Raw genomic sequence first — 23,498 nt, 5'->3', positions numbered from 1 at the left:
ATAAAAATTGGCAATTTTTGCTTTTGGTTTTGTGCACGAAAGTGGGGGGCTGAGAGGGGGCGCTTTCCAGCTGCACAAATCCAGGCGGACCTGGCTTTCCTCGGAGCCTCAAATTAAGATATTTTTTTCCCCTCAAACTGATTTTAATTAGGTTCCCCCCTCATTGCAGACCCAGATTCAGAGTTTTGGGGTACATTTGTGCTGCATTGGCAGCTCCTACTCTGCGTGCACGGCCCCGCAGGTGAAAGTCCCCATGTTGGGGCATTGGTCCCAAATCGAGATAGGAAAAGGAGGAAAAGGAGAAGGGACAGCTTTTGAAAGCACTTTTCTCTCTTCAATAGAGATGGGAGGGAGCAAGTTTTTAAATCTTCTCTGCAAATAGGGTTTCTTTCCATTTTAAAAAACTTACATAGCACAGACATTCACAGGTGTATCTATTTACACACACGTTTCATACATATTATCTATTTACACTTATATATAATATCCATTTAGACTTGTATATTTACACTTCCATACATTTACACTTATGCATCTATTTAGGCTAGTATCTATTTAGACTCCTGTACCGTGACACTCCAATACCTTTTTAGACTTCTCTATTTAGACTTCGATGGCTACTTACAATGATATCTATTTAGACTTTGTTATCCGTTGACACGTACGCATCATCTCTACTTAGATGACAGATAATATCTGCTTACACTTACTATGACAGACACAGTAAGCGCAGACCGCTCGCCCTGTAGGTGCCACGTCTCTCGCTCAGGCTCTGCTCTGCCACCTTCCCCCTCCGCCCCCATGCCAGGACGGGCTCCAACCGCCCCTCAGCCTCCGTTGGCCCCGGGCTCTCCTCAGCGGCCAGCCCTTGCTGCTCCACCCGCGGGGCACTCGCTGGAGTCAGAGTTGGGAGCCTCCGGACACAGGGCCGGGCCCTCACCCTCAGTACGCTGAACGACTGGCAGGCGAACCTGGGCTGGGGGGATCTACAGAGCACCATGAGACGCTGACAACCAGACACCTGAAAAACAAAAATCCCAAATTGTATTTCAGTAGGTTTAAAAACAAAAAATAAAAATAGCACAGAAGTAGAGGAATTCAGTCAGAACAAGGGATAGGACAGCAGTTGAGTTAAAGGAGGATTCTACATAAACAGGTTAGCTCAAAATACAACACATGTTTAAAAGCTAGAGTGATCTGAATGCTTAAAATCAGTATTAAGAATAATTGAGATGATTTTGAACACATTTATAGCGTAACAGTAGCAACTCTTGCTGGTGTTGGAAAATGTCTCCCCACTTCCTCTCAGTACCGCTGCAGGGAGCCTCACTCCTGCCAGGCTGCAGGACAAGGGTGTACCGGCAGCAGCATCTATGCTCACAGATCCGCCACAACAGCCCTTGCCCTGCTGCTGCACATCTTGTTTGCTTGGTCAATAAAGCTGAAAAAATAAAGAACATATCTCATTAATCCACTTTATGCTAAAAAGATGTGTTTATGTTTACATAAATCTAATTTAAATGCTTGTACTAGAAAAGTATGCGATGTTCCTTTCGCATTAATTTAACTCACGGAGCTGTGAACAGATATAAACCCCAGTTCTGCAATCCATAAGGCTACCAAAAAGGACTGGTAGATTTGCTAATGCCTTTGGCTGTACCGAAGCATGCAGAGGAACACGTTTTTACAATATTTCAGCTGTTACAACCAAGAACTCAAAGACCAGCGCTGCCATCAACTTTTGGAAGACCATGCTGGGCTTGGGTGTTCGGAAGGAAATTGACTTGAGTTTCCTTTTTTTTCAAGAGAGAGTGAAAAGTCTTGTTGCTGATGACTTCTGCAGCCAAGTACATAATCTCTGAAGATCCACTCTGATTGGAAGTTCATAAAATGCAACTTCTTTGAATGAGAAAGATTTCCATTCTGGAAAATCTCTTTCCACCCGAAGTCAAAAGTTACACACTGCAGGTTAAGGAAAAAAGCGCATTATTGAAGCGGCAACTCACCAAAACCACATCAGGACTCACTCTTGTCACTAGGGACAAGGCTGCTAACTTTTTTGGGGAAGCCTGGGAAAACACATGGAAGCAACGCTGTTTGTCCAAATCTCTTCTTCGACCTTGATTGCTTTTAGTACAGATGCTAGTATCTCAGTAAGGTTTGAGTACTACTACAAAGATATTTTTAAAAGTTATGGACTGAAATAGCATAAAGCTTTTATCACGAAAACAAAGTCTGTTTCTTCTGAACTCTATGAACAGTTTCTTTCCCCTTCTACTACAAAGTTACTTTCACAGTATCATTTAATAGTAAGCGCACAGAAACAGAAGATTATGCTTTCAGGAAGAAAAAATAAACAGAGGGACGTAAGCTTTGCATAGGCGTAACATGCTCTAGGACAGACCTTATTTTATTTTTAGTACTTGTATTAAAATAGTTCATAGAAAAACTACAGGAGAGTTGGCACATTCTTAATGTTAACTTCAGAGTCCACACTACAAGTACCTTTGGAAAAACGCTGACACACCTTGTAGATGTACCTTGTACTTGCAGACCACTATAGATCCTCTCCATCCCTCTTGTACTTTCAGGGCAGAAGAAAGGGCGACCACAGTGAAATGGTGGCAGTCGATATTCAGCTGAGAAGGGAAAAAAGAAACTTTAGCATAAAGCTGGGTAAGAATCTAAAGCTTCCTTTTTGGGGGAAGGTTTGTGAAGACTACAACTGAGTGGAGGAAAAAGTATTTTGCATCACCTTTGGTACAGTTGTTGATACCAGCCACCAGAGCTCTTGCATTTTTTAAGAGAACTGTGCCTTTTTTTGACTCCTTGGCAGCTTTAGTATCACTAGAACCACTTTCCTAGACACATGCAGGTGACAGACACAGATACCTACACATATCATAGAATCATAGAATGGTTAGGGTTGGAAGGGACCTTGAAAAGTCATCTAGTCCAACCCCCCTGCAAGGAGCAGGGACATCCCTGACTAGATCAGGTTGCTCAGAGCCTCATCCAGCCTGGCCTTGAACGTTTCCAGGGATGGGGCATCCACCACCTCTCTGGGAAACCTGTTCCAGTGTTCTATAACTCGCATTGTAAAAATTTTTTTCCTAATTTCCAATCTAAATCTACCCCCCACTATTTTAAAACCATTACCTCTCGTCCTATTGCAACAGGCCCTACTAAACAGCCTCTCCCCATCTTTCTTGTAGGCCCCGTTGAGGTACTGGAAGACCGCTATCAGGTCTCCCCGGAGCCTCCTCTTGTCCAGGCTGAACAGCCCCAACTCTCTCAGCCTGGCCTCATAGGAGAGGTGCTCCAGCCCTTTTATCATCTTCGTGGCCCTCCTCTGGACCTTCTCCAACTGGTCCATGTCCTTCTTGTGTTGGGGGCTCCAGAACTGGACACAGTACTCCAGGTGGGGTCTCACCAGGGCAGAGAAGAGGGGGAGAATCACCTCTCTCGACCTGCTGGCCACGCTTCTCTTGATGCAGCCCAGGATGCAGTTGGCCTTCTGGGCCGCAAGGGCACATTGCCGGCTCATGTTAAGCTTCTCGTCCACCAGCACTCCCAAGTCCTTCTCCTCAGGGCTGCTCTCAATCCATTCCCCGCCCAGCCTGTATTTGTGCCTGGGATTGCCGTGACCCAGGTGCAGGACCTTGCACTTGGCCTGGTTGAACTTCATGAGGTTGGCACGGGCCCACCTCTCCAGCCTGTCAAGGTCCCTCTGGATGGCATCCCTCCCTTCCAGCGTGTCCACAGCACCACACAACTTGGTGTCATCGGCGAACTTGCTGAGGGTGCACTCTATCCCACTGTCCATGTCGCCGACAAAGATGTTGAACAGGGCCGGGCCCAACACGGACCCCTCAGGGACGCCACTCGTGACCGGTCTCCACATGGACATTGAGCCGTTAACCACCACTCTCTGAGTGCGGCCATCCAGCCAATTCCTTATCCACCGAATGGTCCGTCCATCAAACCCATGCCTCTCTAGTTTAGAGAGAAGGATGTCGTGCGGGACAGTGTCAAAAGCTTTGCACAAGTCCAGGTAGATGATGTCAGTTGCTCGTCCCTTGTCCACGGATGCCATCACCCCATCATAGAAGGCCACCAAATTGGTCAAGCACGATCTGCCGTTGGTGAAGCCATGTTGGCTGTCACCAACCACCTCCTTGCTCTCCATGTGCCTTAGCATGGTTTCCAGGAGAACCTGCTCCATGACCTTGCCAGGCACAGAGGTGAGGCTGACCGGCCTGTAGTTGCCCGGGTCTTCCTTATTCCCCTTTTTAAAAATTGGGGTTATGTTCCCTCTCTTCCGGTCATCGGGCACCTCACCAGACCGCCACGACTTCTCAAATATGATAGCCAGTGGCTTGGCAACTTCATCCGCCAGTTCCCTCAGGACCCACGGATGGATCTCATCAGGTCCCATGGACTTGTGCACCTTTAAGTTCCTCAGATGATCCCGAACCTGCTCTTCGAGTACAGTGGGCAAGCCTATGTTTAGCCAAGCCTTCTCAAGCCTACGTTTAGCCAAGATTTCCTCCCCCTATACAACCCAAGTTGAGTATTTTTGTAGAGCAATCCATCTGTCCTTGTGAACTGCCTTGTTGCTGTCGTGGTTTTGTTAGTAAGGGGGGGCCTAAGGTGGTAGCTTCTGTAGGAAACTGCTAGAAATCACTCCCCTTTGTTCAGTGGACTCGGCCGGGCCTAGGGCGGACCTGCTGCTGGCCAAGGCCAAGCCGATTGGTAGCAGAATGTCCCGTGATAACGCCTCTGCGATAACGTATTTAAGAAGGGGAAAACAGAAAAAAAAAGAGGAGAGAAGAGAAGATGTGAAGAAGCTGAGCGGGGGCAGAGGCGCAGAGGGGGAGGCGCAGGCCTCATGGGCCTTGCAGGCCTCACCCTCTGGCCTCTTGCCAGGCAGCCGATTGGGCCCGACTCGGTCCAGCCCAGCTGCAAGAAGTGGAAAGGGGATGAGAAGAAGTGAATAAGATGTAAAAAAAGATCCTGCGAGACATCTGCCAGCCTGTTGTGAGGAACGGCTGCAGACACCAAGGTCAGTTCAGAAGGAGGGGGAGGAGTAATGCAGCTCCTGGCCAAGATTCCCCTGCAGCCTGTGGTGACGACCATGGTGGAGCAGGTTGTCCCCCTGCAGCCCATGGAGGTCCACGGAGGAGCAGAGATCCACTTGGAGCCCGTGAAGGACCCCGTACCGGGGGAGGTGGATGCCTGAAGGCAGCTGTGGCCCGTGGAGGGCCCGCTGGGACAGCTGTTCTGGAGAGACTGCACCCGTGGAAGAGATGACCCACGCCGGAGCAGTTCCACGAAGGACTGTGGCCCGTGGGAGGGACCCCACAATGGAGCAGGGGAGGAATGTGAGGAGTTCTTCCCCTGACCATGAAGCAGCGGCGTAAAACAACATATGATGAACTGACTGCAACCCCCATTCCCTCTTTCCCCCTGTGCCGCTCGGGGGGGGGGGAAGGTAGTAGAGATAATGTTAAGCTTGGGAAGAGGGAGGGGTGGGGGGAGGTTATCTTGTTCTCTGTCTCATTCTCCTGCTGTTTGTAGTAATAAATGAATAGTTTTCCCCAAGTTTAGTCTGTTTTGCCCGTGACGGTAACTTTAAGGATTTCTCCCTGTCCTTATCTCAAACCTCGAGCCGTTTTTCCTTATATTTTCTCTCCCTGTTCTCTCGGAAGGTGGGGGGAGTGAGAGAGAGACTGCGTAGTCTGGTCCGATCGGGGCTGAACTACGACAGTTGCAAAAAAGGAATGTTTCTTTTCAGGCCACTTCTCCAAATGGTCAAGATCTTCTAAAACTGCAGTCGTGCCACCAAACCTGCTTAGGGTCCCCTCCCACCTTTGGACTGTCCTTAGATTTAACAGGCACACGCTCAATTCCATCTTCCAACAGCCACAATACAGCACGCTCTCAGACCCAGAGCACAACTCTATGGACTTCCGCACGCACCTCGCTGTTTTGATGAGGACCCACTGAGCATCCCTGCGAGCACAGCTGCAGGCACCGCAGCAGTTTTACCTACACCAATTTCAGCAAACTCATAGCAGCAACAGCTTCAGCACATTTAGACCAGGAACAAGGGAGAAAAATAAAACAGCTTCATCATGTGCACAGGAAAGTAGCAGAGAGGGAAAAGGGTCGCCATTCGTAGCACTTACAGAGAACAGGCGTTCTCCCTCCACTCCTAAACCCACCTGTCAGCTCTAAATATCACAGCGCTACTGTGGCAACATCGAGAGCAGGGAACAACAGCCTGGCCACTGGGCATTTACGTGACAGGACACGAGTGGAGGGGCCTGTTTTGCCACATGCAACCCTGAACCTCCTGAAAATTTACATTTACCAAAAATAGCCATTCGGAACTCCTTGCCAAACAACATTTGGCAATAAAACTTTGTTATTCATGACTGTGTGAGGGATCTCAGTGATGGTCCGTGTAGGGCCACCGTGGGGAATTACAAGCAGCACACAGCTGTGAGAACGTGACCTTGGAGAGGGGAGCTCTCCAAGGGGTTGTTATTGAGCAGGAAGTTGCTGCTATCCAGGAACCGCTGTTACCCAGCAGGGCACGTACCTGGCAGGCCTTGCTGCATGCGCTGGCCACGCGTGCACCAACACCTGGCCAGTACTCTGCCACTGAATCTGCTGAGGGGATAAACGGAGGCGGCTCAGAGCAGAAAGAGAGAGAAAGGACCCAGAGCACACTCTGGGAACAACAGGGGACGCCCTGAAGGTGCTGCACCTAACTCCCTTCTCTGCTCTGACCCCGCTGATCATCATCCTCCTGCTCGGCGGTGTCTCCGGCTTAGTTGGGTTGGTAAGACTCTCACAAAGGGAAAACAATGCGCTGGTAACTGCTTATGCTGGTAACTGCTTATGCAAGGCTATAATAGAGCAATAAACACTGTTGTGCTTTCAAATATCATATGCTGGGTGAGCTTTGTGCATAGAAATCCTACGAACCGGTTACAATGACACACACAAAAGTTTTTGGCAACTCACTATTTGCTTCCTGTTATTGTTCTTCCTGCTTCACAAATTCTACCTCTAGCCAAGTTATTCACTACTGGTTCAAGCTATTACCAGCACATTTACACAGCCAAGTAACTTAATTGCTCTTCTAAAATTATCCAAACAAAAATTATAGGCATGAAGGAGGAGTAAAAGAGAAGAAAAGGGAAAGGTCACACAGCAAAAAGAGCTCTGCACACTGGCACCAGTCTACATTGCACTAAAATTAAAAAAAAAAAAACCCAACCCAAAACTCCACCGCAAAACAAAACAAACAAACAAAACAAAACAAAAAAAACCCCACACACCACCAAACCACATCACATACAAAAAAACCCCCTCAAAAATCATGACATTGTGTCTTTCCTTTCAAGCTCATCTCTGTCTCGGCACGTCGTCTTGTCAGAGCATGAAGTCCAGATGACCTGTATCCCAATGACATTTGCATGAGACTAATACATGTTCAAAAATGGTCCAGATCTGTAAGACTGGCGTTATTTTTGTGGTTTTAATAATCATAACTCAATTTTACCAACTTATACATTTGTGAGGAAACTAACTTTTAAACACAGCCTCTTCTTGAGGAAAAAAAAAAATAATGATTCAACACTCCCAACCACGAGGGAGTGGTGGGGAAATTAATGAAAGTGAAGACAAACAGTAGCAACATTAAGTGAAATTTGGCTTTAACTCTGACTCAAGCGACTCTCCAAGTCTACACCTCAGTCCTATGAATAAGTAGTCCTTTTTTTGTAAGGACAAGATTTTTTTTACTTAAAAGTCCTAAAATGAAGACTCCACTGAACACAATGTGGATTGAGCCACAGGACAACATGCCATCACCACTCCAATAAAAAATAACATCCAAATAAAAATCAGGTTCAAATATCAGTTTCCATCATGTTTCATTCATTACATTTCAACTGGCACCTAGGTGCTCAAAAATTAACCATACTGACACCAATATTACTAAAAATCGAGTTACACAGATAAAAACAAAAGGCTATTTCCAACTTGCCCATAACATTAGTGTGAAACAACAGGAGAGAGGCACTTGTCCCTAAAGAAGGTAATGGGCAGCTCTTACAGTAGATGAAAGTTCATTCCTTTACCTGAAAGGAAAACATTTGTAACTATCAATGGACCAATTCAGAAATGAGGCATGCTGTCTTAACTGCAGTTTCCACCAGCTTTTCTGCACTGCCAGCAAATTTGCCTGTTCTATGGGTTTGATGTGGAGCATCTGTAGTGCCCTTGAGCTCACAAATGTTTCTCCCTGCTCCCCCAGCCCCACACGTGTGTGATTACCTGAGCAGCAAGTGGAATCAGCCATGCAGGATTTTCTTCACCTGACGCAGAAGGTGACACTGGGAAAAGAGGAGGCAAAAAAATGAACCTGTTTGTCACACTCAGCCAACGGTGAAAACGTAGCAGAGCATTCTGCCACAGGGGTCGCATGGGGCCAGACCACACAGACCAGGAGCTCTGATCAGCCAGTTCCTCTCCCCTCTGTCAAGTACTGGGGAGATGTTGCCACCTCACCCGCGTCCCCTCACAGCGCAGTTGCCCTAGGAGAGCCGGGGGACCCCCCACCTCACTTCTGCCCTCTAAAGGAGACAGGAAGAGGCCCTTCACACAGAGAGAGGTGCATGACATGGATTTAGTCCCCGAGGAAAGAGGCCTGGCTCTCGCTGGCAGAAGGACGAGTCACCTCCATGCTGCTCAGAGCTGCTTGCTGGGAACAGCCCTGCCTGTGCCTGGCCACTCTCCAGCCATGCTGGGAGCACAGTCTGGCTGGCAGATGCTCGGCAAACAGACATTCCAGCTAATCGCAGCTCCTGCTCATTACGGCTGCTGGTAATTTTGGCCCTGGTTCATGCAACTGCAATGCTCCTTCAACTGCCAGGCTACACCTCAGCACCTGTAAAGGCTCTAACAGTTACCAAGCAGTCAGGCAACTGCACAGCCCGCCCAGAACTACCACCTAGTTCAAAGACCGTAATTTTTCCGACAGTGAAGACTGTCTCAACACTACTTTGGTCTCCTTCTCTGGCTCTGTTTCATATCCCTAAGCGCTACCCTAACGCCAACTCCTAACCCAGTGCCGAGAGACAACTCCTCCCACCGTGTCCCGCAGGCCAACATGGCCGACCGGAAGCCCGGTGCCGGAAGACTACCGCTCCCGGCACGCCTCGGGACAGAGAAGGAGTCTGCGCTTAGCGCTGTTCCGCGGCCCGGGGGAGGGGAGCCGCTGGGTCCTTAGCGCTGTCTCGGGCTCCCAGTGCAGACGTACTCTGATCCCGATGCACCTGCTACCCGCCGCCGTCTCAGCCGCCCCTTCGGCTCCGTTTCTCATGGCCCGCCCACGGCACCCCAAATGTCTCTCAGGCTGCCCGGGTCGGTCCCGGGCACACAGCTTGGACATGCAGCTCCAAGCTCACACCGGCTTCTTCCACGCCCCCCACAAACTCCTCCAGCTCCCCTCCCCTGCCTTCAGCTCACCTCCTTGACGCAGCCCTGTAGTCAATCGCAATACGCAGGGCTAGCCCTTTACAAGTGGAGTAACGCCCTATAACCGCAGCCCCTCAGAGAAAAAGGGGCCGTTAGTACTACCGGAGCATCTGCGCTTACCGGCTGCACGCAGCCTTCCACAGCTGCGGCCCGTGCGTGCGGGAGTGGGGCGGGGTGGGCACGGCCATCAGACCGCCAGAAACCTGCGGGCCTCAGGGGCAGTGGAGGTGTGCTCAAGGGCTTGGGAGCTGCTTGCTGAAAGCTAACTGGCCAGCCCTGGGTTGCTCAAAAAGGAAAGATTCGTCAAGAGGGGACCAGAGAGCAAAGGGAGGGCTCAGGAGCACCTAAAAGGAATTTATGCGCCTTGGGGTGAAAGGAGCAAAAAGGAACAAAGGAAGTGCCTTGGGGCACCATTCTTTCTGATGTTTGGTACTCACACTTTTAGATGGGAAACTTCGGAAGTAACTGATAGAAACTGAGTATCATATTTATTGATTGGTGAACACGTTATGGGGAACCTGGGAAAGCAAAAAGGAAAATAATAATTAGCTGGATAAATAACACTTATTCATAATTATATGATTATGCAAACTATTCAGTGCAATTATAAAGCTGTTAATTACTGGCCTTATGTCTAACAAATCACACATATTGCCAGTGGGTTGTCCCGGGGGTCTTCCTTTGCTGTCTCAGTGGACTTGGGATTCACTTACCAGCTCTGCTATCATCTGCAGGCACCTTGCATTCCTACTGTCAGAGAGGTGTCCTCTGTTGTTCTTTTACTAGACCTAGACAAGCTGCAGGAATGGGCCAGCAGGAACCTTAAGAAATTAATCAAGGACAAATGCGCCCAGGAAGGAAAAAACCTTCATGACAACACAGAGTGGAACTGACTGACTGGGGAGCAGCTCTGCAGAAAAGGACCTGGAGATCCTGGCAGACAGCAGGCTCAACATGAGCCATCATTGTGCAGCAAAATGGGGCCAACAGCAGCCTGGGCTGTATTATGAGAAGCATAGCCAGATGTTGAGGGAAGTTGTTTTCATCAGGCCACATCTAGACTACTACGTGCAGTTCTGGGCCTCTGCAAATACATGACCTTGACCAACGAGAGTGAGTTCAACAGAGCCACCAAGATGCTGAGAAGACTGGAACATGCATGGTGTGAGGAGAGGTTGAAGGAAAGGGAACAGGGCCTTCCTAGCCTGGAGAAAAAGTGGCAGGTGGGAGAGGGAGGAAGCTAATAGCAGCCTTCCAGTACCTGCATGGTGATTATTGAGAAGAGAGAATCAAACACAGTGGTGCATGGTGGGAGGACAAGGAGTAATGGGTCTGAAGTGGAACAAGAGAGGTTCAGATTTGGTATAAAAAACTTTTTCATGATAAGGAGAGCTGAGCATTGGAACAGAGAAATCATGCAGTCTTCATCCTTGGAAGTTTTCAAGGCCAGACTGGATAAAACACTGATATAACTGCTCTGACCCCATAGCTACACCTGCTTTCAGGAGGTTGGACAAGAACAACCTCCTGAAGTCCTTTCTAACCTGAATTATTCTGTGATCCTATACCTTATACTCCATTTTTTTCTGAAGTGGGGCCCACTGCTGCCGTTGCACATCCTTTTCTTTACCTGAATGCCTTTAAAATAAACAACATGCCTCTAATTTTATTTTTTTTTTTACCATTGGTCCCAGTTTTGCCACATCTATACCAAAATTAAAGGCAATCGCAGCCTTATATGATACTGCTGATACAGTTATCTAGGTCTGGATAGCCTTGCTTCCCAAAAATCCCCTGTCGTGATTCCAGACTCTACTCTGTCCTTCATTCTTGTACCCAGCTATAATCAAGTGCAAGGAGGTTCTTACCTTATGCACTGGTATTTTACATACCAGATCAGTGGAGTATGCCTTGCATTCTTTCAGTACCCCGTAAAAACCCTCCATCATAAAGTTTCTGTTCTGCTATTGGAACAGATAGGCATTACTGCATCAGCTCTACCCTGCTTCCTTGCCAGAATATCCTTGTTGTCGGAAGGCTTCTGTAGTCCATCTCATTGCTCTAACATCATGCCACCCACCTTCCTCAGAATCTCTCTTTACCTTTCTCATTTACAAACCTCATGCCAGCACATACTGTGCAATAAACATGGTTTCTCAATGTCTCATTATCTCCTGAAAAAAAAAACTCTACTGTCAGCATCTATTCTTTATTGCTCTTCTTACTGATAACCGGCTTTAGTTCCTCCAATAAAATTAAAGCATACACCTTGTGCCATTGACCCCGTGGTCTTGAACTTTGTAGCAGAATTGCTTGTAAAAACAAGACACATCTCATTCCATTTCAGAAAAACGTAACTACTAAAATAATACGTAGGCGTTCTACTGACTACCTCCCCCACCGCCTCCATCTTTTCCTGAATGGGAGATGACCTCTGAATAGGAGCATCTCCTCTGATTTGTTCTGCTTCAGTAATTTACAACAAACCTTTGAACGGTGAGAATCTTGTTTATTTCTGGACACGTTTCTATAAAAGGCTTTTGCCAGACAGGCACAAAGGCTATCACAGTCAGCCATCCTGAATCATCTGGACAAAATATGAAATTTGTTGGCTTAGATGTTTCTTTCTTCATTCTCTTCACCCTCACTGTTCTTTGGAATGCAGGTGAGTGACTTTCAAAAATTTTGCTGCTTTTAATTACAAACTTTTTTTTGACTTCTGAACTTCAGAATACACACCTTGGTAAGAAATTACTGATACCATTTGTACAAGCTAAAGCAAAAGCACACAAGCTGACTTGTACTGATATGGTGTCATTTTCAACCCCTTCCTCTCTAATTTGCAGTAGGTCAGTGGATCCTTTCTGTAAGTGAACAGACCATCTGGAGAATGCAGTAAATATTTTTACAGACACAGAAGAATTTTCTAGTTCCCTTTATTGAAAAAGCATTTCTACCTCCATCACAGACAAATTTTCTGGTATAGGACGAAGGCTGACTTTTATTTCTGACTTGCTACCATTCCTGTTCTTTCCTGCCTCACACCCACATATTATCCCAGAATAAAGGAGGAAGGCCAGCAGAGAGAGAAAAACAGAGATTTTACTATCTTTTCCTTTTCTTGATCTCTCCATTCTACCAAAAAAAAAAAATGAAACAGCCCTCCCTGTCCCCATACACAAAACAACATTCAGCAACATTTTCTCCTCATTTCGACAGAAGCTGACATACCTGGAACTGCAAGCAATTGCTCTTCAGCCCCAGGAGGGGTGACCTTAAATTCTTTCTTCCCCTCCTAGACTTGTTCTTACATTGTTAATGACCTTCGAGGGGTGGGTGTATCCAGCAGCTTTTGGGATGCAGTAGACTTCTCCTTCCCAATCCACTAGAGTCAGGACCGCTGTACTCTCAGATTCAGGAAATTCCTTCTGTCTCAGTACCACAGATATGGGTACTACTGTTCCCATTTGTAAGTCCAGTCAGTATGGAGGCTGAGCCTCTATTGCAAAGGGGCAGATACTCATACCATACCCACCACATTAACACAGCCAGCCCTGCCGGCTAACACAGAGCAATGCTTTTACTGGCATCCAAATAAACACAGACAGCATTCCCATAAACCTGCTCACCACTCAGTTCTGTTCCTCCTCTTCAGCTGACTAGCAAACACAAACACACCGTCTCCAGATTCACAGACCACCACATTCACACACACCTTGCATGCTAGCACAGGCTTTAAATTTGCCTGTTAGCTAAGCCCAGATCTCAAGACCCTTACATGGTCAACAGTTGAGACCTTGGGTCTTTCCAAGTGTGCACCACCTTCCACTGACTGGCTAGTTCATCCTGAAGTTCACTCACGATTACCACATGTGCGTGCACATGCACACACAAGACAGCGAGGTGATACAGAAAATAGCAACAGAATTTAATAAAATGGCTATGGTGATCGGGTGCAGAGCTTACTCAGAGAAATGTACTGACCAGCAGCTTGTTTATGTGTGACTGGCTCCTTTTACGTTTCCTTGTCTCCATTTTCCCATGCTGTTCGTCACCACCCACCTTGACCTCTCCCTTTCTTTTTGCTTGTGCCCCAAATAAGCAACAGTCCTCTAATTACTTTTTCATCATTGGTCCAAATTTTGCTACATCCATGTCCAAATTTATAATTTCTGATACTTACCTAGGTCGTCTCAGCGTTGCATGGTATTATTGATATAGCAGCCCAAGCAGTGTTGCTTTTGCAAGATTCCACTCCCCAGAAGCTCTTCAGTGCTCCCAGTCGTCTGTGCAGCTTGTCCATCTAACTTAACTCCCCGTTAACTGTTTGTGAAATCCAGCTGTTCCTCACAGTGTTACTGTCAACTTCTCACTGTTTTATTTGTGTTGAATAATTTTTCATGTCATGTCCAGTTATTACCCATAGCCTCTTCAGGTAGACCTAAGCCAAGGGCCTAGTCATCTGTCTGTGTACCTAGTCATCTTAACAGCTACCTTGTTAAGGTTAGTCTCAAATAAAATGCACAAAAGAAAGAAATGTCAGTAGCTGTTCATAATCTCATATTGGAGCACACTTTGTCGCTAATGTTAGCTTTGCATTCATCCGAGAGAACTAGCCTTCCATTCTCACTGATTCCCGTGTAGGGTTGGCAGTGACGGGACCCCGTTCTGGTTTGCTTAAGACCTACTCTCAGAAATAAGTACAATTAGTGACACTCACCAAGGGGCTGCTCTGGAGATTTATCTTTCTATTAGATATAAAAATATCCATGGAGCTGGTGAAATTATGTACTGGCTGGGGGGTAAATAAGTGTATTTTTCTATTAAAAATCGAGCAACCTTAATACACAGGTGATTACAGCCTTCACCTAAATACATTCCTAAGCTAAAATAACCAGCCTACTTAATTTATTATACAGCAGTCCTTTAGATGATGTACTTCTGTTTCAGAGAACATCTAGAAGAGTTCAACAACATTCCTGACTATGTTTTTTTCTTACTTTAACAAGGAGCTCAAGACTCTTGCTCACACCGATGCGGGGAGAAGCTTGGTACCTGTTCTTGCCAAGTGACGTGCCAGTCCTTGGGGATTTGCTGTCCTGATTATAAAGAATTTTGTCTTCAAATTTCTCCATACTCAGGATCTCTGATGGGAGGCAAAGAATTCTTGATTGAAAATAGAGCTTTTAATGCCTCTTCTGTGCTAACATGCAGGTGGGCCATGATTTTATACTCCTCTGCCAAAGGGAAGTGAACCTTTCTAATCTAATTTTCCAACAACAGGTAATTACCACAAAACAAGACTTGTATAAGCAGGAGTGAAAACTTGCTTTATAAAGTTGTAAGAATCCTGAAACATGCAAAGGTTCTGCATGTTGTCAAAGATATATGTTGTCTATATTTCTAGAGAGGATCATTTCATTTAGGTCAAGTTATTATGCGATACAATAATTACTCTGCTAGTTCTTCCCTTAACGTAACAAAACAGTGACTTTTCTAAAAGAGCTTCCTTTCGGGCCTCTTTGTTGCCAGTATTATTTTAGCATTTTCATTTTGTGAAAAAGAAGTACTGTTTTCTTAATCTGAATGAGAAGACAACGAGAAAGAAGTGTAGGTAGGACACCTTATCTTTTTCCTATAAGATAAAGCTGTGTGTGGATCCTAAGCGTGTCTTAGGTACATGTGTCACACATGGTACATGGCACACTTAGGTACATGTGTCACACATGCAATACATAGGGTGCACTGAATTTTACTGACCCCAATGTCCTGACATTCTTCCCACAGAAGATTCTGAGTGAGATTTTGAAGTCCTTCCCATCTGGATAGCAACAGCTGAAAAGGTTTTTAGTTCTTCATTGGGAAAACCTTTGACCCAGGCATTAATTCTGTAGAACACAACCATGTACTTTGAATTACCTTCACAGTTGCGTTATCATAGCCAATACAAAATTTAGTGCAGACAAGCAAAGGTACTACTTCCTGGCAGGCCCCAACTCCCTATGGTACTTGGAGTAGGTATGCAGTCACCATACATCAATCAAAAGTCACGGGTGGGATTACACTTCAGTGCGCTGGGCAAGAACCCTATCTGGGAGTAGATGGTTAAATAATGAGCAATTAGTTCTGAGTTAATCTTTGCAACATAAATTCTAGAAAAGCATGAAATTACTTTTGTTGTATTCGCAGGACTTACCAGCAAAAAACTCCCACAAAATCTGAAATTTGCAATGCCTGCATATCATGGTCAATGTTAGCCCCTCTGCAATCCTATTAATCCTATAACATCACCTTTGTCTTCCTGCTGTCCCGTTGTTATTTGTTGCTAATTTGTCATGCCTCCCTCCCCAAGTAACTAAATAGTAAGTCTTGCAGATTGCTGCGTATTTGTGCAGTGCACAGCAGAATCCACACTGGTGTACAAAGTACACGTGAAGTTTTCCAGTTTATATTCACTGCTACAAGCAAAACAGCCGCTGGACTTGGAATGACCTACACATGACACAAGGTTGCTTGATGAAACACAACTGAGACATTCAGAATTTTCCTTCTCTCAGTAATGACACTGAAAAGTGTTTTCAACATCAACAGGTTCAAGCAGAAAATCAAAACCAGTGGCTATGTTGCTAAGGATGGAAAAGCCCACTGCATCTCCCCATTGCTGTATGAGACTGGTTTCATCCCTTTTGAAGTTTCTACAGATGATGGGGTGACGTTTCCGTACTCTGGAACTTGGTTATCAGGTTACTTTCTTAAATCTACAGTATTCCTCTTTCTATATTGTTGCTCCATGGATGCAAGATTACATAAGCCTTTCCCTTTTGAGCACTTTTCTGCTTCTTTAACAGGCTGTTTAACCTCAGAAAAGTCATTCTTGCCGCTCTTGTGTTAATTCCTATTTTGAGAGATGAACTTTCACAGCACTTGATTTCTCCTGCTATACAGCAGCAGCAGTAACTCATAAAAAGTCCTGCTTAAAAATGAGGTTGACCAAAACAGTCCCCTTTTTGTAGCTGCTTCTATGGGAAAAATAACTGCATGATGGTGGTGTAATCTAAGGACTACAGATATTAGTAAGGGTTGCATTTCTCTCAGCTTGAGCTTACTCTTTTTGTATCATGCATCATGTTAGAAAACATACCCAGGGGAAAGACTGCTAAATCTTAAATAATATAGTGGCACCTTTTCAGAGCTATGCAAAGGAGAAATGTTATTAATCCTTTTTTTTTCTGTTCTGTAATGCAGTACATCACAGTAAAGTTTCGGATGGAGAAAAATGCACGTTGGTAAATGAGACAAAATGGCAATATTATGGCACCCCCCACACTGATGGAAACTTAACTCTTACCTGGACATACCAGGCACTTGCAGCAACTCACATCAACATAGAAGTCTGGGGATACCAGGAAACAGGTAAAGTGACACTTTTCCTACCTGCACACAAGGAGTCATCACATGCGTAACCTATGTCCAGAGCTCTACACAGCATGCGTTCACTTTCACTGAGGCCTCAAGAAGAGAACTGGAAGTATAAGTAGCTCATTATAATAATATCAGCTTTTCCTCTTGTTGTGGTTTTGTCTAGTGAGGGGGGGGCTAAGGTGGGAGCTTCTGTAGGAAACTGCTGGAAGTTGCTCCCCTTTGTTCAGTGGACTCGTCCGGGCTTAGGGCGGACCCGCTGCTGGCCAAGGCCGAGCCGATTGGTAGCAGAATGTTTCGTGGTAACGCCTCTGCGATAAGGTATTCAAGTAGGGGAAAACAGGAAAAAAAAAAAAAAAAAAAAAAAGGGGGGTGGGGGCAGAGGTGGAGGCGCAGGCCTCATGGGCCTTGCAGGCTTCACCCTCTGGCCTCTCGCCAAGCGGCCGACTGAGCCCGACTCGGCCCGGCTGCAAGAAGTGGAGAGGAGATGAGATGGATGATGTGAAGAGATTCTGAGAGGCGTTGTGAAGAACTTTTCTTGTGAGTGGAACGGCTGCAGACGCCAAGGTCAGTGAAGAAGGAGGGGGAGCAGTAATGCGGCTCCTGGCCAAGATCCCCCTGCAGCCCGGGGAGCCCACGGATGAGCAGAGATCCCCCTGCAGCCCACGGAGGAGCAGAGATCCCCCTGCAGCCCGTGGAGATCCACGGAGGAGCAGAGATCCCCCTGCAGCCCGTGGAGGACCCCACGCCGGAGCAGGTGGAGGCCTGAAGGAGGCTGTGGCCCGTGGAGGCCCCGCTGGGGCAGCTGTTCTGGAGGGACTGCACCCCGTGGAAGAGATGACCCACGCCGGAGCAGTTTCACGGAGGACTGTGGCGTACGGGTGGGACCCCACAACAGATCAGGGGAGGAATGTGAGGAGTTCTTCCCCCGACAATGAAGCAGTGGTGTAAAACAACGTGTGATGAACTGACCGGAACCCCCATTCCCTCTTCCCCCCGTGCTGCTCGGGGGGGAAGGTGGTAGAGATAATGTTAAGCTCGGGAAGAGGGAGGGGTGGGGGGAGGTTATCTCATTCTCTGTCTCATTCTCCTGCTAGTTTTAGTAATAAATGAATAGTTTTCCCCAAGTCAGGTCCGTTTTGCCCGTAACGGTAACTTTAAGGATCTTCTCCTTGTCCTTATCTCAAACCTCGAGCCGTTTTTCTTATATTATCTCTCCCTATTCTCTCGAAGGGTGGGGGGAGTGAGAGAGAGACTGCGTAGTCTGTCCCGATCGGGGCTGAACTACGAAACCTCTTCATTTACATATGAGTGGAGGCATCTAATTTCAACCTTGTGGTAACTGTTCTTTTCCAGTGTCCGAGACTTTTTTTCCTCCATGTGGCAGGTGACAGTTACTCAGAAAACTGGCTGGCCGAATGGAAGTATCTTTATACTTTGGCAAGAGAAATCCCCAATACTGGGAAATTTTCTTTCATTCCTGTACCCGCTAAAGGAAATTACAGTACATGGGACTTTGGAATTTTGAGAATTACACCCTTCAACTATTCTGACGGGCAGAGGCAAGTACATCACAACAACATTTGTTTATCAGAGGTATCTTATTATTTCTTCCTGTATTAAAGATGCTGTCTCTCTTGACATTTAAATCTGGGACTCAGGCTCTGTTTTGTATGAAAAAATGCAGAGAGAATTGGAAGGGTAAAAGTGAAAAAACCTCATGGGTCATGGTAAAGACAGTTTTCTAAGTAAAGAGGGGTGTGGGCATGGAGGAAGTAATGTAAAGGCAATTGTTCACCACCTCCTGCAAGCAAACTGATGCCCTGTCAGTCACTCAGCAAGGGCTGCTTTGGAAAAACTCCCCTACAGTTTTATTGCTGAGCATGATGGTTCATGGCATGGAATACACCTTTAGTCAATCTGTGTCGGCTGACATTGCAGCCATAGGGCTTCCTCTGCATTTAATTTTTTTTTCTGTTTTGTATGCAAGCCTTTGCATTCCTACAAATTTTATGCCCACTTCCTTTTATTTCATTGTATAGTTCCCCATGATTTTTGGTGATTTACCTCTAAGTGCTCCATACATATTCTGAGCTTGGACAGATGTTCCTTCGTCATTCTCCCACGTCTGCGATTTTTGATGTAGACGGTGTAGCCCCTGTGAATATACAAATGCTACTTCTTCAGTGTTAGAACACACTGCTGATACATGAGAACCGTTTTTAGCACTTAGGAGTTGCTACCCACAGAAGGGTAAACTTTTATCTTTACAGAGGGTTTTTATATAACACTTTGTGTATGACAGTTTTTCATGAGTGAAAAGCAGAGTAGCCTTGGAACATTTCAAGGTTTCTGAATGGTTTCTCCCTGTATGTTGCCATTGGGTGTGATACTACTGGGGCAAAGGGTTAGGTTTTGTTAGAGAATCCAGACATTCTTCATTCTGGCCTCAATGGAACAATGTGAAAAGGCATGCATAGAAAATCTGTCTCCTAAAAAGATCCATGTAAGCCAGAATCACAAATGCTAAAATTTATTCTGATTATTGCATACTTGCTGCATGCTATCATATCACTTTCTAAATTAGGAAAATTTTGATTTGCTGTAACTTTTTGCAGGAAAAAGCAACCAGTGGCCTTTGTATGAAATAACTCTCAAGTTGAAAGATTCTTTGTAATTATAGTTACTGATTAAGACACAGTGTTACTGTCAAAACAGTGATTGTTCAGCTATGAGATCTGGATTTTGGCTCTTTTTTCCAGCAACATTCCATCAGTCTGGAGCTCAGAGCATGCACTTGCTTGGCACCTTGGGAAGGACTTCAGAAATGACCCAAATGCATGGGCAACTGCAAAATGTATGGAATGGGACAGGAAGGAGGAGAAGCTTCCAGACTTCATGGAAGAAATTATTGATTGCCCTTGCACCTTAGCACAGGCAAGGGCTGACACTGGCAGGTTCCATGTAAGTTATTCACAGATCACTTTGGCATATTATGGTTCCAAGTAGAAGCTTAGGGAATGCCATACTCCCCCCAAACCCTTGCTCCCTCTCTAGAAGTCATTACAAGGAAATGGAATGATATTTAATTTTACACAAGTAGCCTGTCAAACGGCAGAGGCAGATACAGCTTATCCAGGTAGTATGAGTAAAAATGGGCCTGTAGGACAGCAGATGGAAATCACCTTCAAACAGGGCATTTAGACAGTAGTTCCAGTGGTACACAGAAAACACTCAGGGAGGGCAGTGAGCTGTGTGGAGCTCGGAGCAAGGATGACTTTTTCGAGATCCTATAAAATGGAAGTCTGTGTTGGTAGGCAATATCCTATGCTGGAAGAAGGAGGCCACGTTTCTGCCTAGTGTATAATAATTTGCTGCAACTCCTTCTACCGTGTACTTCAGAGCTCAAGTCCACAGCCGTAATCTTACAGCCATAGCTGTCTCCTACTTCCTTTCTCCTTCTCAGTTTCACTGTTACCAAGGAATTGACAAAAGCTAAGAAATCAATTGCCATTTAGTATTTAGTCTACGCTTTCACTACGCTGATCTGAGGACGAGATAGAGCAACTTCTCCTATTTATGATACCAAATGGTGTCAGTGTGTTTATGCATATTAAAAAAAAAAAAAAAACAAAGTAATTTTTTTTACTATCCTTTCCTGGTTATGAAGCTCCAAACATGATATGCATTTTAAATAATGCAGTTAAAAGCATGTGAAGAGAAAAAAAAAATTAGATCGACTGCACTGCCTCTGTCTAAGAACATAGGTCAAAAGGTAAGTTTAGTCTGGCATGATGTGTGTTTGTTATGCACTTATAGTTGAATTCCCCGTCTAGCTGCATCAGTTCTTCAAGGTCTGTTGTAGTAGACTGCAAAATGCTCAGGTTAGACTAACATGTTGCTCCAGTCACTTCAGTATTAAATTCACTGGTTTTCCTGTCATTCTCTGCTACTCAACACACAGTCACAACCAGTTCATTTAGACTTTATGCACACGTCTGAGACAAAGGGTGGGGAGAGGACATAAAAATAGAAAGAACAAGGGGGAAAGAACCCCATTAAACATGAGCATTGGTCTTTTCCAGACAGATTATGGCTGTGACATTGAAAAGGGAAGTGTGTGTACTTACCACCCTGGTGCTGTGCATTGTGTAAGAGCCGTTCAAGCCAGGTAAAGAAAATTTTTTTTAAACTGCACTTTTTTTTTTTCTGACTTGTTCCACCTCAGAGATAGCAGTGTCACAGAAATCACAAAGGTCTCTGGACTCTTAACTCTCAAGTCCATAGCAACCATTCTTTGCCTCTTATTCATGTATTGGCCTTCATTGCTGAGATGAAGGTAAGGTGTTAGATTTAATAAACAATTAATTGCACTGTGTCTCCTGGTTCTGGCTAGGACAGAGTTAATTTTCACCTGAGCTGGGAGAGGAACTGGAGCTGGTAGCACCAGTGGCTGGGAGACACAGCTGGGCTAGGTTACTAATTAGCCCACAGGTGGGATAATTTAGCCAAATTAGCCAAAGGGCTATTCCTTCCCACGTGACATCCTGCTCAGTATTTAAAGGGAGGGGGGGTGAAGCTAGGCATCAGGATCTTTTTTGAGCTATTGTATTGTAAATTATGTGCTTCAGTATGTTCTATTGTTAGGTTCCTTTATTTATTTTCCATCTCTGTGTTGTTTTGTTTTTTTTTTTTCTGTTATTCTCTTAAACTTTTTTAATCTCAACCCATGAGTTTTGCCTTCTTTTCTTTCCCAGTTCTCCTCCCTGCGCCACTGGAGGGTGGGGACAGTGAGCGAGAGGCTGTATAGCTTGGTCCTGAGCGGGACTAAACTACAACACTGTGCTATGCCTTATGATACCTAAACAGGTGCTAATGTCTGTAAGATACTTGATTAGGTCTGATTAAGCCTTTCCGTTATTGGTCTACCTAAGTTCAACAAGTTGTTGTTTGTGCTCTTTCTATCAGAACAATTTTAAAGAGTGCTATGTTTGTGTAGCTCTAAGAGCTGCAGAACTTCCTTACTGTCTTAGTTAAAAACTCCTCTCTCCCTATCTCTGATCTGGTCTAATTTATAAGAACAGAGGAGAGGGTGGCGAGGAGGAGTCTAACTGGGAGGTATAATCTCTGGACATCATAGAAAGCTTGGCAATGAAAATATTTAGCCATATCCATAAAAAGGCAATAGGTAACCTCTGATTTCAAATGAACTTCACAGAGCTGAAAAAAGACTTTCTTCTCACTGCTTTTCTCAACCAGTCCCAAGTACGGGGCAGGACAGCAGTGTTGCTATGACTCCACTGGGACCCAAATCCTCACACGTGACTCTACAGGAGGCAGCACACCTGACCGAGGCCATGACTGGGGTTCACCACCTTTCATGAAGCCTCCCCGGATACCTGGCTTTTCCCATTGGCTTTATGATGTCATCAGCTTCTATTACTGCTGCCTGTGGTCTGATAATTGTCACCTCTACATGAAAAAGCGGCCCTCCAGTGACTGCAGAACCTATCGCCCACCTCGAGCTGGTAAGGGCTATGAGGTGTAGCTTCCTGGTACAGTGTTGGCTTTTAGAATATTTCATAGAATCATAGAATGGTTTGGGTTGGAAGAGACCTTCAAAGGTCATCTAGTCCAACCCTCCTGCACAGAGCAGGGACGTTTCCAACTAGATCAGGTTGCTCAGAGCCTCATCCAGCCTGACCTTGAATATTTCCAGGGATGGGGCATTTGCATACATCTGTGAGTTAACAATGGTGAGGGTACGATGTCCTGTGGAAAATTTCCATTGAAGGTTTCTGTTCTATCACTGGCAAAATCTCCATGTGGTTTTTAATTGTCCTGAAAGATTTTCTGCTGTTGAGTATCTCATTAACCCCTAGAACCTAAGTAGCTGAAGTTTAGTAGTCAATGTCCATGACTTCCTATCATCAGTGGGCACTTTCTCAGAAAGAAGATGGTTAGGTATAGTTAATAACAGCTTGACAGTAGCTAGAAAAGCTGTTATGCTGAAAAATGCTACAGAAAAATGCTGGAAGTTTTATGGAAATTTTACCATTCACAAGTGTGTCTATTATTCCTGCCCCTTGCTTTTAAGTCTTGCCATATCTCTATTGCTGCTGTGTGTCTTGCTGCCTTCTGTGCTGCTGGGATGCTGAGGTATCCAGCAGGATTGTGGCCTCCTGCAAAGAAAGTGCAAAGAGGCAGTGTTTTGCTTCAGGCAAAAAGGAGAAAACCACAGAGGGCGCTGAAGGAGGTAGCTAGGATGTGATGTGACCCAAGACGAGACTCTCCCAAGACTAGCAATGACAGAGAATGAAAGTCTTTCCTGATTTCCCCCATCACATTTTTCTGTCTGGAAGCAACAAAGGAATAGGGAGTTGGGAGCCAAGTATGATAATAAGGTTGGAAGGGCAAGCCAGCCCTTGGCCCTGTCCCGAGTGAGGATAAGCGGGGCAGACACAGTGATGGCAGCAGCAGTCAGTTGGGAGTCCAGATCTTCAGATGAGTTTGTGGTGACAAGG

The 23,498-nt window shown here is 45.6% G+C and overlaps 2 protein-coding genes across 14 annotated transcripts in view; one reads left to right on the top strand and one right to left on the bottom strand.

Moving 5' to 3' along the window:
• Positions 1 to 433: 433 nt before the first annotated feature.
• Positions 434 to 17,188, bottom strand: LOC147598562 (uncharacterized). 13 transcript variants are annotated; one of them, XR_015260418.1, is made up of 9 exons: positions 16,990 to 17,188; positions 15,475 to 15,646; positions 13,739 to 14,701; positions 9,993 to 10,073; positions 8,353 to 8,411; positions 2,528 to 2,639; positions 2,007 to 2,069; positions 1,331 to 1,441; positions 434 to 1,021 (listed from the first exon to the last, which is right to left on the bottom strand). XR_015260418.1 is itself a non-coding variant. In XM_086761465.1 (8 exons), exons 5-8 carry the CDS (start codon positions 6,011 to 6,013, stop codon positions 710 to 712), a joined length of 540 nt encoding a protein of 179 aa, XP_086617591.1. In that variant the 5' UTR covers positions 6,014 to 6,086; positions 8,353 to 8,411; positions 9,993 to 10,073; positions 14,611 to 14,701; positions 16,990 to 17,013; the 3' UTR covers positions 434 to 709. The 13 variants fall into 13 exon arrangements, 9 of the variants coding, with proteins under 9 accessions (XP_086617591.1, XP_086617590.1, XP_086617594.1 ...); XR_015260419.1 differs by lacking the exon at positions 1,331 to 1,441; XM_086761465.1 differs by lacking the exons at positions 1,331 to 1,441; positions 15,475 to 15,646 and adding an exon at positions 5,983 to 6,086 and having other exon boundaries at positions 2,506 to 2,639; positions 14,611 to 14,701; positions 16,990 to 17,013.
• The window catches only part of SUSD2 (sushi domain containing 2), a 28,293-nt gene continuing 16,438 nt past the window's right edge, over positions 11,644 to 23,498 (top strand). The window contains exons 1-8 of the mRNA XM_086761472.1: positions 11,644 to 12,220; positions 14,565 to 14,769; positions 16,147 to 16,298; positions 16,801 to 16,968; positions 18,362 to 18,536; positions 19,737 to 19,938; positions 21,060 to 21,145; positions 22,234 to 22,502. Of these exons, the coding sequence (XP_086617598.1) occupies positions 12,154 to 12,220; positions 14,565 to 14,769; positions 16,147 to 16,298; positions 16,801 to 16,968; positions 18,362 to 18,536; positions 19,737 to 19,938; positions 21,060 to 21,145; positions 22,234 to 22,502 (1,324 nt within the window). The 5' untranslated portion in view covers positions 11,644 to 12,153. The remainder of the gene's footprint in view (positions 12,221 to 14,564; positions 14,770 to 16,146; positions 16,299 to 16,800; positions 16,969 to 18,361; positions 18,537 to 19,736; positions 19,939 to 21,059; positions 21,146 to 22,233; positions 22,503 to 23,498) is intronic.

This window comes from Chlamydotis macqueenii, chromosome 17, assembly GCF_036417535.1.
Source record: "Chlamydotis macqueenii isolate bChlMac1 chromosome 17, bChlMac1.mat, whole genome shotgun sequence".
Taxonomy (NCBI): domain Eukaryota; kingdom Metazoa; phylum Chordata; class Aves; order Otidiformes; family Otididae; genus Chlamydotis; species Chlamydotis macqueenii.
This window is presented reverse-complemented; position numbering and strand designations above follow the sequence as displayed.

Bases quoted from the DNA above. Each gene is read 5' to 3' on its own strand.
- LOC147598562 (XM_086761462.1), bottom strand. From the start codon at position 6,813: ATGATGATCAGCGGGGTCAGAGCAGAGAAGGGAGTTAGGTGCAGCACC. The intron at 2,070-2,505 runs GTACTTGTAGTG...GTGTTTTCCCAG, and splicing joins GTGTCAGCGTTTTTCCAAAG to GCTTCCCCAAAAAAGTTAGC. The intron at 1,022-2,006 runs GTGAGTTGCCGC...TTTGTTTTTCAG, and splicing joins TGAGTCCTGATGTGGTTTTG to GTGTCTGGTTGTCAGCGTCT.